At 39.9% G+C, this 13,214-nt stretch overlaps 1 protein-coding gene across 1 annotated transcript; it reads left to right on the top strand.

Moving 5' to 3' along the window:
• The first annotated feature begins 1,428 nt into the window (after positions 1-1,428).
• LOC115746387 (BOI-related E3 ubiquitin-protein ligase 1-like) lies at positions 1,429-4,352 on the top strand. Its single transcript, XM_030682132.2, has 4 exons — positions 1,429-1,596; positions 1,687-1,784; positions 2,239-2,555; positions 3,765-4,352. The coding sequence occupies exons 1-4, from the start codon at positions 1,529-1,531 to the stop codon at positions 4,293-4,295; spliced, it is 1,014 nt and encodes a 337-aa protein (XP_030537992.1). The 5' UTR covers positions 1,429-1,528; the 3' UTR covers positions 4,296-4,352.
• Positions 4,353-13,214: the final 8,862 nt, after the last annotated feature.

Raw genomic sequence — 13,214 nt, 5'->3', positions numbered from 1 at the left:
AAAATAATTATCAGAAAACCTCAACACATATATTCATTCTATTTCAACTTGTAAAATTTAATTATCAATGATAATCTATTCATTAAGACAATATATATGTAAAAAAGAGACTATTTCAACTCTTAAAATTTAATTATCGATGATAATCTATTCATTAAGACAATATATATATGTAAAAAGAGAGCATTTGTTATTGTTAGCAATCGTAAAAAGAGAATTTAGGGTTAACTCGAGTCTGGTTCATAAGTTCCATGGTCTTGCTCAGGAATCGAACCACACAAAACCAGTTTCACTTTCTTTTAACTGTTAATAGGATCAGTTCGATATAATTCCCTGTTCTACCTGAGCTCATAATTACCCTTATACACTCATTCAACAGAGTAAGAATAAACATAGGAGTGATTGAGAGGCTGGGCTCGTGTGGGCTTGGTCTTGAATTCAAATTAATTTTGGGCCCAAAATTAATATAGGATCGTACGTCTGACCAATTTAAATGAAATTCATAACCGGCTTATATTTAACTTGACATGGTCATGCTATTCCTAAAATTGTTTCTAGTATCTAAACGCAATTTAGGGGGAAAATTTTATTATCATCGATAAATTCAATTATTTACTTTTATCGTTTTATGAAATGCATAAGAGATCTTTAAACAAAAATTGAAGTGGTGACGGTGCATAAATACCAATTTGGTCACATAATAATATATGAATTAGATCTCATGGTGGCATGTAGCCGAGAAAATAGTCAATCCTAGTGTTACAAAAAAAATCGCGAATTAATTAGCGCAACTATGGTCTTCTCTATACATATGAATAAATTCTATGCATGGACATTATAGGTGCGAGTCTCTTTTACTAGAATCAATGTTGATATAAATATCGAGAGAGATTTATAAAATTGCCCGATGTCAATCATATGATTTATATAATAAAAAATAGTTAAGATAAAGTTTTAAATAAGAGCATAAAGTACCATCATTATTATAAAGAAGGGATGATCAAGGGTATTTTTGTTATTTACCTTTTTTACTTTCTTTTTTTTCCTTCCCGAGAGACATGCCATTGGCGAAGGGCTGGGCAAGGCGAACCCTTGCTGGATTTGGCGAGAGTTGCTAGGCCCTCGTTAGGCGCAACAAAGGAAAAAAAAGAAATTAAAAAAGGAAATGATAAAATAAAAAAAATTAATGACGAAAAGGCTTTTGATTAGATCATTTTTTGAAATAATCATGGCACTTCAAACCCTTATTTGAGAAAATAAATGTAATTTAGGCAATTATTTGTAATTTTCTCTTAGATTAAAGCATACCCAAAGGATTTTATCGGAAATAAATTGAATTTTTTTTATCGAGAAAATAAATTGAATTCACACTTGATGATAATTTTTTGCCGAATGTGATTTTCCCACAATTTACGTGCCCGATTATTCCGGAAATTAAACTAAATCCCGAAACCTAACCATTACTCCACTCCTCTTCGTCGACGGCAGAAACCTCCTCTCTCTGTCTCTCTCTCTCTCTGTCTCTCTCATGGCGTTTCTGCAACAATCCCACCAAGCCCCACGACAGAACCAGGAGCAACCGTCCGACGCGTTCCGGTAAAATTGCTTCTCTTTCTCTTCGAAATCATCGTATAATCTTCGAATTGATCATTGATTCTTGCCCCAATTTATGGTCTTTTCCTGCAGAAATTTGTACCCCATGGATGGCCCGATCGCGGCGCCCCTCTACTACATGCCAGGCGATGTGCAGGATCAGTCTCAGCATCGTCCATATGTCCCTGATGGTGAGAAATTTCTCATCTTCGCCTTGGGTTTTATTTCGATTTTGTTTGATTGGGGAAGATTTTTCGCTGTGAAATGGAAATTGTAATTGAACTCTCTTTCGTATTATAACCTAATTGGGAGAAAAAGAGGAACTTTTGGGTTTGGTAGGCTCGCATGAGCTCAATTTGGACTTGAGTCTTTGCTAATTTAGCAGCCAAAATTCTGGGACTACAGTTAAGTTTGGTTTTCAGATAGTTAGTAATCTCAGACGAACCTGCGAGAAATTGGTTTGTTCAACAATAACTCTCTAGATACTGGCATAGTACTAGCAAGAGCATGATGGGCTAAAAAGATCCGTTGATGACTTACGTTGGACAGGCTCTTTTGTTGGAGTGTACTGAATAATTTCCATATGTATTGTATATTAAATCTGTAGATTCATTTACTGCTTGCCATGTATGGTTTTGGTTTCAGTAAATGGTCTTGGCTTTGTGCCAATTCCTATGTGTGCCACTGCCACAGATGGAGGTGATGGAGTAGCTCATTTGCAGTATGATTATGGGGAGCCGAAGACGAAGAAGCTGAAAGAGCGAGACTTTCTAGACAACACTTCACAAATATCATCTCTTGATTTGCAAGCACGGCCTATCTCAGTGGGCTTAGGTTTGTCTCTCGATAACCGCCCGCTGCTGTCTACGGGAGACTCTGCACTGGTATCTCTTATTGGGGATGATGTTGATCATGAATTACACCAGCTTGATGTGGAGACCAACCGGTTTCTTAAACTTCAGGTGTTGCGTTTATATTGGTATTATTAGCTTTTGTCTGGTTTTATATGAAACAGAGGATTGATTTGGTGATTCCATGTTTAGGGAAATTTGTGGCTTGCTGGTAAAAATTTTCTAACCATTACACTCAGTTTGGAAGGAATGATTAGGAGGGAATGACAAGGATTCAGATAATTACAAAAGAAACTAAAGAAAGGAAATAGAGAGATTGAGAAATGTTGTTTGGATGCAATCTAATTTGAAAGAGCGGAAATGAATGCAAATGTCTTGGAAATCTTTTTTTTATTATAAAATTTGAGATTAAATAACTTTGTCCACAGTAAAGAAGAATAAGTTGCACAAAGAAACTACATAAAGTTGGTTGCACTATTCCCTCAGAATACTTTCTTTTCTTCTCCCTACATCTTTGTCAGTCCAATTAAATGCGCAATCATTTGAAAATCCTCTCTTTCCTTCCAATCCTCCTACTAAACTGAGTGTTAGATAGTTGACTGATGCAAGGATTTCCTGATTGCAGATAACTGGGTTCTCTAAGTTGAGGCCCATCTTATATTTCTCTAGGCCAGGCTTCCTCATATTGTCTAAGAAACTGGAACGAATGTCCACTTAGTTGTGACGTCAATCTTTAGCATTGTGACAAATACAAGTGTGGAAGTTCATTTTATGGAACGATGACCAATATTTCCTCCTTTTCTTCTCTAAGATACTCAAGTGAATGTCCTCCTTTGCTTGATTAAAATCTGGCGGCTCCTGCACACAAATGACTTAATTTTTTTTTTAATAAAAACTCGAAAAATTCACAAAATGCAATGTTGACGTGTGGATTCACATATAATGTTTATCTATCAATATTTTGAGATTTGATTAATTGTTTAATTTTGGGGAACCGAAGCTGAAACAAACAGGCCCTTAGTTGTAAGTGATGCTACTTGGTTCTAGTTTCATCCTGATACTCTCTGATATTTATACTGGGTTTGGTTAAATTGGACTGTGGACTCTTTTATTGATTGTTTTATGAATTATTCTATCAGCCTGGGTTTTGTTGCTGTCAGTATTGATGAGGGCACCTTTTGTTGGGTGACAATGGGAGCACTAAAATTTCTTCTGCTTCCTCTTTTACTGTTGTTCTTTTGTCTGATTTCTTACTCATGAGCATTATTTTCATAAATCAATTTCCTTTTGCTTGAATGGGTCTGACATCTTCGTTATTAGGCCGATCGAATGCGGCAAAGTGTCCTTCAGAAGATCAGATCTACCCAACTCCAGACTCTCTCTCTTCTGGAAGATCAAGTAATTCAGAAACTAGGGGCGAAGGAAGCAGAGATTGAAAACATTAACAAGAAGAATGAAGAGCTTGAAGAACGCATAAAGCAGTTGACTTTTGAAGTAGGTGCTTGGCAGCAGCGGGCTTTAAACAGTGAGAACATGATTGCCGCTGTCAACTATAACCTGCAGCAGATTTATGCTCAAAGTAGAGATAGTAAAGAAGGATGTGGTGATAGTGAGGTCGACGACACAGCTTCTTGCTTCAATGGCGGTGCCACAAATTTCCACAGCCTGCTGCACAGAGAGAAAAATGGCTCTCAGGAATCAATTATTTGTAAGGTTTGCAGAGTTAATACAGTAAGCATGTTGTTGTTACCTTGTCAGCATCTCTGTGTATGTAAGGACTGCGAGGGTAAGGTCAGATTTTGTCCTCTGTGCGAATCATATAAACTTTTCGGCACAGAGGTCTTTATGTAACAAGGTACATATGAAAGATCCTGATGTGATATAGCAAAATTGCTAGTTTTCACTCTGTGCTTGTTTGTTATGATTGTCTAGCTTCATTTCTATATGCACTTTTGCAGTTTACAAAGGGTCTTGCTTTTATATGATATAGCGCATTAATAGCTGGTAACTCTTGTTGGGTAGCATATCTCCGATTATCTTTTTCCAAAGTTTTTGTCTGTTCATGTCAGCATGTCTCCTAGAGACAGTAGTTGTAGTTTAATTATTGGATTTGAGATGGCAATCACATTGCATGCAGTGTATGGAATGGCAATGACTTGGACTTTGCTGTATTCTTGACGATGATTATTCTAAAACTGGTGATATTATCCTGTCTGTCATAAAATAGTAGTATAGTTAGCGAGCAGATGGTCGGAAGGGTTCACAGGCTATGGCAGTTTATGCTGCGAATCCTTATATTTTGGTTCCATTCCTGCATCACATTGTCTGTTCCTTGGTTAATACCTCAAGCATTTTTTTTTTTGGGTCGAAATACCTCAACCAAGTTGAAATGTTCCTTTTTTGTGTGTGTGTATGTTTGTGTCTTGGACATCTTCAGAACTTGGGGAGAACTCAATTGGAAATAGTTGTCTCTGCTGTTATATGAGGGCGTTTTACTTGATTGCAATCATCATCATACATTGCATCGTCGAGGTCTAGATTTATCTTATTCGAATACCACCCACAAACGTTATTACTATCTGTCTACTTTTGGGGGGAAATGTGTCTTTGGGCATTTTTCTATTGACTTGGACGATCCTCCGTCATCTGTTCTTTTGTCTTCCTTTGCTCCAATTGCCAGCATCCATTGTAGTTCCAGAAACGTATCTGCTTTCCTCTCTATACCGCATCTGACATAAGTTTGGGTTCTTCGTAGACAAGATCTTGTTGCCGAATCATAACAACGTATAACGGATAATAGAAAACAGCCCTGCTTATTGGATACATGTAAAGCTTTTGAACACGATCAAGAACAATTTTATTGGTCGCAGGTTTCACCTTTGATCCCACCCTGTTACTATAGGAGCCTGCACATATAGTTGTAAGATAAGCAGAGACGTTTGCACGTCCTGGCGGTTGCTCCTAGTGGATGGGCCTCTCTTGCTGTTGAATACGTACAGTGACGAAGCTGACTTTAGGTTCACTTTCTGGGCCGAGAAGAAAAGCTTTGAGTTCACTCACCCACCGTCCCCACAATGGATGAAGTGTCTGTCTTCTTTCTATTAAGATTGATTTTCCAAATATATTCATCTGTCTTCCTTGGATCAAAGGTTTTTTCTTTTATTTTTTGGTCGGGAAATCTAACTTGCATTATTGACTATTAAAAGTTCTTACATAACGGCCCAAACAAAGGACATCGACACAAAGAAGCTCCCAAAGGGGTTGGGGAGGGGGCGAGGTCCTTGGATCGAAGGGTGAGCTCGAGTGAAAACTTGTGAGTTTTGAAGGAGGGGGAGGGGGTGTTAACACTGTCGAGTTAGATGATTAAGTATCACATCTTTGCAATCGTTGTACATTCACTAGGTGCTCGATATATGAACGCAACCATGGAAAGGTAAAGCGGGACGGAGGTTTTCGTTAAAGGGAGAAGACAGATGCCTGCTCAAATCATGCTCATGCAAAGCGATGTAGATAAGCACCTGCCTTGGGCCTAGTTTAGTGACGATGGCATTTTCGTGCTTTTGGCTCATAAATAAATGATCATGTTGATTCGATTCCACCCCTAGGAACCTCAGATTTAAGTAGGGTGTCATAACTGCATTTGGTTAAGCTCTTTCAAAGGGTTTTAGGAGAAAATTTAGGGTGCAAGTTTTCCCACGGGACTTTAGGCCAAATACTAGTCTTGGGAAAATTAAAAGCCCTGCCTATGTTGGACATTTTAATTTCTGATGTTAAAAAAGCCCTGCCTTGGGCTTTCAACATTTGCGGAATGTTGAAACTAGATTTTTATAAATGTTTTCTTTCAAAATTACCCTCACTAATTCTTTGTTTTCTCGATTTGCCCCCTCATTGTTGCTATTCATCATCTCTGCACGACGATATCTGGTGAGGGTCGATGAAGGCCATATTTGGCCGGCAAACGGCCATTGAGGTTGCGTGACCTAGGGTTCAAGCCGCATGAGGTTGCACGATCATAGGCGGCCCTCGCTTAGGTCGCGCGACCTCAGCCGACGATCACCAATGCCAAATTGGCTTGTTAGCGAAGGGTTTGAATTTTTTATAATTAAAAAAAAGAAAAATTACCTCCAAAGCCCTTTGCCCTTTATTTTTTTTTTTTTGCTAAACACTACTTAACCCAAAGTTGCTTTATAAATGGTTTTTTTATTTTATTTTATCAAACACCATTTGCATTTTCCCTAAACCCCTTAGATTAAAGGTCTTTGCATTTTCCCTAAGTAATGGGTTGATGTGCTAATTTCCCTTTAGATAATTGATTAATTATAGTCGTGACCCTAAATTGCAAAAAAAAAAAAAAAAAAAGACGACAAATGGAGACTGCAGATGCTTTTTATTAGGGGTGAGCAAGATGGACAAATTGAACCGGGAATCGGCCGGACCGAACCTAACCAGCCGCTTCTAGGCGGTTCTCGAGGGTGCTGGTCCCCTTATTGATTCCAATTGTGATTTTCAGACTAGCTCCCGATTTCGAGGGTGACTTGAACTGTCCAAACTCGAAGGGGTTCCAAGTTTAATATATTTTTGATTTTTTAATTTCTCAAATGTAAACTTACACCGAATAATCGATCTTGATCGCTCAAGCCTTAGCCTCACCCGCACACCTGCTCTTTCCCTCCTCTCTCTCACGCCTCGGGCCTCTTTCACAATCACGGTTCACAAGAATCACAACCTCGCTTGAATCAACAACTCATTAGAGGCAAACCCTAATCACCTCTTGCCTCTCAGGCCTTGCTCGAGGCTCTTTCCCTCTCGCCTCTTAGCTCTCATGCCTCGGTCTTTCCTTCTAGCCTCTCAGCTCTCACGCCTTGCTCTTTCCCTCTTGCTCGAGTTCGATGCCTTTGTCTAGCTTGGAGGGTGATTAAGTAGCCTTAATTAATTGTTTTTGTTAACTGCAAGCTTGAATGTTTGACTTCAGGTCAACCCTCTCGAAAACCCTAGCCGAAGCATCACTTTCGAGCTCGACTGCTTGATTCAATCATTCAAGTTATTTGTTTATGATTTAAAATATCTTTCATTATTTTTAGGAAAAATTTCAAAAAAGGGCCCGAAGTGGTCTTGTTTTCTCAAATAAGGGCCTAGAGTGAATATCGTTTCAAATAAGGGCCTGAAATGCTCAAATCATTTCAAATAAGGGCCTAGCTGAAGGACATTTTTGTCTTTTAATCTTATGGCCTTTTCTTTTCTGTTTTTCTTTTTTTCTCCTCCCCTCTCCTCCTGCTCATCATCTCTTCTAACTTGAATGCATGGTCGTCTTCATCTTCCATCTACTGATGCACTCAACGGGGGAGAGAGAGAGAGAGAGAGGGGGTGGGTCGATCGTGGGCGGCTGCGGGGCATCCTCCTTGGCAAAGCCCTCGCCTATCCGGAGCATGCCCTCAAGTTGAAGTCCGACAACCCGGACGCCAGCATCTTTACCTCCATGCTCTTCTCCACAAAGGACTACAGCCGCCCGCTTTTCTAGGATGACGACACGTGGAAGTTCCTCGCCGACCACGGCCGGAAGTTCTACCGCTCGCAACTCGTCTCCGGCTCGGGCGGTTCCTGCGGAGGCTCCTACGGGGGGCTCCGCCAGCTCCACATCGCGGCAACGGCCACGCTAGAGAGGCTCATGAAGGAGTCCTTCAGTGACGGTACGAAGAGGGAGCCGACGCGGAGGGACACGCCGAAGCCGGTCCCGGTGCCGTGCTACGACCCGACGAGCTCGGCACCACTCTTGTTCTTGCGCGCCGACGCTCTGGAGACAGACAGGTTCGACTTTCAGCTCCGGGAGGTGTGCCGGGCCACGTTGGCGGAGCCCGGCATCCCGGAGCAGGTGTAGATGCGGTCGATGGATGGGCGGACGAGGTGCGTGGCGGTGGGAGGGGCGCTGGCGATGAGCAACCTCGTAGCGGCGGCGATCACGCACGTGCTGCACAACAAGCGGGAGTTCCCGTTCGTGCGAGGGATGGAGGACCCGTCGAAGAAGACGTGCTGGAGGAGATGATGAACATGAGGGGAGGGGAGGAGAAAAAAATAAAAACAGAAAAGAAAAGGTTAAAAGATTAAAAGACAAAAATGTCCTTCAACTAGGCTCTTATTTGAAATGATTTGAGCACTTCAGCCCTTATTTGAAACGATGTTCACTCTAAACCTTTATTCAAGAAAACGAGACCACTTCATGCCCTTTTTTAAAATTTTCCCTTATTTTTAGAAGTTCAGAATCTTTCAAATGCAAGAGAAGGCTCTGTACATGGGCATCACTACCTTGAACATTTGCTTCTCGTTTCTTTGATTCCGACGAACTGATCCACCTATTCTTAAACCACCTTCAAGACAATCAGCATTCTTAATTGTTCTATCGGAAGCGATGGGAAGCCCATTCCCTTCCTCAATGATTGAATATCTTCCCTCCATCTTCCACCAGTTTCATTGGACCGTCCAGGAATCGGACTAGACTGGTCGGTTTGGTCCACTCCAAATGGATCGATTCCTAGTCCTAGAAATTGGAAACCAATTCTACTGGCCGATTCCCGATTCTTAGGTGGGATCGGAACGGAAACCGATTTCCGTCGCTTTCTATTCTCCCTCTTCAATCATTTCCATCTCCAACTCCGCCCACCGCACTGCAAAGACAACCAGTCTCACTTGCAAATGCGCGATGCCTTTTGGCTCTTTTCACCTTCTCTTTTATCCAGAAAGGAACTGGTGACAAAGCCTAGAGTAAATCTCTGTCTTGCAGATTCTGCAGTTACCACACCACTCAAATCCTGTCTCCTAAAGACTGAATGAAGCACCTCCCTTATTCCCCTCTAAAGCTGGCTTTCCACTTTCTTTATGTTGTACCTCTTTCTTCGTTTTTTTTTTTTTGCTCCTTTTGTTGAATGTATTCAACCTTCTCTTCTCTTCGTCCCAGATTTGCAGAGAATCTTACTGCGGAGAAGAACGTCACAGCTTTTGAAAGGTGTTCGACAACGGCTGCAGCATTTTACAGCTAGTTTTAAGAAGCTACCCAGCCATGTTTGAAGGCAATGTAGCTCTAAAATATGTGTGTTACCGTATATTAGGACTGCAATCGCGGCACGACTACAGCTACATCTAATGGTATTTCCAAGCTGAGAGCGGATAACTTGAACTTGCAAATCAAAGCCGATCCTTCCGAGTTGATTGGATCGTTTGGTCCAGAAACCAAGGGTTCCGAATGCATATCAAATAGTTAAACATATCAAATGTGTATACTAGAGGAGCAAAAGAAAGTATTCAGCTCAAGCCAAAATGGTATTAATGAGTCGATGATGTGAACATTTGCATATCTGAGCCTTCTTAACTGGTCGAATTTCCTACTTGATCCTACCTCTGAGACTTCTTTAGGTAGATCTCTAATTAGTTTTGGACTTGAATGACAAATTACTGCGAATTCCAAAGATGCTCAATATGTGAAAAGAACCTACAAGTTAGCTATATATGCATGGTTCAACCACACGTGAGACTTGTCTGTAGTGCTGGAGGTTGTCTTCAACCTCTTGCCGGATCTCATATGACCGGTTATGGAACTTTCGACTCCAACATAGAAATTGGACGCCAATTCGACGGAAACCTAGGCGTCAATTCAATGGATCTCGACATTACGGAAATGGGTTCGCTTGATCATGTCCATCGAATAACAAATCAAGCTCAAAATTACATGTAAAATCGCTAAAAATGGCTACCAATTACGTACGAGAAAATTACCAAAAAAGTCTTAAACTTATTACAATTGTGTCAATTCAGTCACAAACCCTTTTTTTGTTACCAATTTAGTCCTTGACCTTTTACATTTGTGACAATTCAGTCTATTTGGTCGGCTTAGCGTTAACGTAGCAAAATTTTAATAATTTTTACTTCTTTTTTCCTTTTTATTTTATTTTCTTTCTTATTTTCCTCCCTTCCCCCTTGTGGCCGACGAGACCCCACGAAGCCCTTGTTGGCTGCCCGCTAGGACTCGGTGGCCGTTGCTCGACCTCACCAGCAGCATCATCGCCACAGTGAAGGCTGCCTAGCCCGCGGTGGTCGCTCGCAAGGTGTCAAAAGAACAGATCGGGAGTGTGATGGTCTCGCGAGTGATGGCCGTGAGCTAGGCGGCCTCGCCCAAGCTGGGCGGGCCACCAAGCCCTAGCCGGCCACCGGCGAGGGCTTCATGGGCCCTCACCCGGGGGGAAGGAATGAGAAAAAAAGGAAAAAAATAATAAAAAAAGAAATAAAAAATAGTAAAATGTTATTAAAATTTTGCCACGTCAGCGTTGGCCAGCCAAATAGACTTAATTGGCACAAATGTAAAAGGTTTAGGGCTAAATTGGTATAAATGTAAAAAATTTTAGTACTGAATTGGCATAATTGCAATGGATTTAAGACTTTTTTGGTAATTTTCCTAATAATATAACCTAGACATAAATTTTCATCTCAGTGTGATGGCAAAAAAGGTTCATCCCAAGTTTCAACTAGTCATTCGCATAGGTATTGCATGTGCCAAACATTCATTACATCGACCGACCTTTATCTCCTTAGATATGATGATTGGGTCGATACGATCATTTTCTCCATAATTCTCGCAAAATTCCATGAAGCAGATTACCAGGTTCATGTCGTGCAATTATCGATCGTCCTTTGGCAATGATAATATCACTTCAAAGGCTGCTTTTACCAACGGTGAAACCTGCTGCAAATGTAAAAGAAGTCGCTTTTCTCGTAAAGTAAGTGGCATGCATCACATTATAATAGCAGAAAACTCACTTATTCATGATTTTTTCCAAATAATCGAACTTTAATCATCTTTTTTCATAATGACATAATTAGATAGGCGGTGACTTCAATCAATGGGTCTTGTGCGTGAGATGATTGGGGATTGATGATCAGGGAGAGGATGGGACCTACACAATTTCGATCATTAGGATCCATTTAATTAGGGTATAGTTCATATGGCTACCGTTACCAATCATATTCGACTCATGTCCGTATAGGCGACTCTTATCTCTTTTTGTCTATATATATTTTCCTTTTTATGAACTTATTGATTACTGACACCAACTTGTTAATGTAATGAAATCTGGTCATATGTGTAATTTTTTGGTCATTATGTTGAATTAGATCATGATAGGGGTTACTTGATTAGTTAATTTATGCTCGGCTAGGAGCCAAAATGTCTTGTGTCGTGGGACCCCCTTATATGATCTTTTCTAGATGAATGTCTTATAGTCGCAATCATGAAAAGAAGAGAAGAAAGAAGGAAAAAAAGGTGTAAACGCATGTGATCCAACACCCTTTTTGTTCCCCATTCCTTTCTTTCTTTCTATCTTTTTCTGCAAATTTTTTCACGTATTAAGTCTTGCTTCTTGAGGCTAAATATACGGAAACCCTTCAGTCTCATTGACTTATGAATAGCAGATCAGGAGCAACGACCTGCTTACATGCTCAGAATAAATCAAACAACAAGCTCAAAAGCATCTAGAAATGAATAAAAAAACAAGTCGACAGATAAACTTTCTCAACCAATCTGAACCTACCCGTAGTAATAATCCGTCTCCTCATCCGCATAACATCTACAGACTTCTGTGTAAGCTGCGATATATTCTAACATTCTGTTGGTGGAGATTGGAGAACTACACTCTGCAGAATTGTTTCTGCAAAAGTAGACACAACCAAATATCATGACCGTCTTCTTGAGTCAGAGCGACAAGATCCTCTCAGTCATAAGTTACAGACGTCATTCGCTGTGCATGCAGAGGGGTCAATGGAAAAACAGAAGGCAAGAGAGAGCGCAAGAAGAGACAACTGAAAAGAAACTCTTGTGGCTTGTCCTGTTGCTCACAGGTTCGATTCTTTTTTTCACTTTACGTGGACCTAGAAACTGTCTTCTTCTGTACCCGATAAAAGATGCATAGAAACCATCAGTCATCAGCTCTACATCATTGGATTTATCCGTATTCTGTCGGAGGGTCGAGCTTGCTCTTCTCGGAATTCTAAAGAGGGATTATACAAATAAACTTGAAATCTGATATATTATGGAAAATAATTGACTGTAATTAATTCACTGTGTAACAAAAAACAAATAACAAACAAGTAAGGAATGTTATTGGATCCATTCTTTAAAAAATTTATGATTTTTAACATACTGTTACTCTTACAATCGCTAAAAGACTATTGTACTAACAACACCCAGTTTATTACATGTACGTTGGACTTACCATATTGTAATGATTCAAATTTGGTTGACCGCATATGCTGGAAACCGCAAGACTCAATGAGGCTTTGAGGTTGTTTCTCAATACTCTTGGAATTGGAGTTCGCGCAAACTGTAGGACCTCCATGTGCATCTTAAATTTCTAGAGGAAGCTCGATACTGTCTAGATCAAATTTCAATCATGATCAAAATATAAATTCTAAACATCGCAGTTATCTTTTAACTTGGTGAACTAACAATTAAGAAGCTACACATTCTCGCATTTTAAAAGAGTTCTTATAAGTAAATGTGGTTTTCATGTCAATGATTAGTTGATCAATTTCTCTTATAAAACGTTTTTTATAAGTATTTCAATTTATAGGTTGTTTAAGTTTTTTTATTTACTAATTTTTTATTGTTTAATTTTCTTTTTTAATTCGGTGTGGAGTTTTTATTCGAGTAACATATAAAAGTAAAGAGCTTAAAGTGGGTTAAATGGGTGGGAATGAGTTTTCCTAGATTGGGTTAAATATTAATATGTT

The sequence above is a fragment of the Rhodamnia argentea genome, chromosome 2 (genome assembly GCF_020921035.1).
Source record: "Rhodamnia argentea isolate NSW1041297 chromosome 2, ASM2092103v1, whole genome shotgun sequence".
Classification (NCBI taxonomy): Eukaryota; Viridiplantae; Streptophyta; class Magnoliopsida; order Myrtales; family Myrtaceae; genus Rhodamnia; species Rhodamnia argentea.
This window is presented reverse-complemented; position numbering and strand designations above follow the sequence as displayed.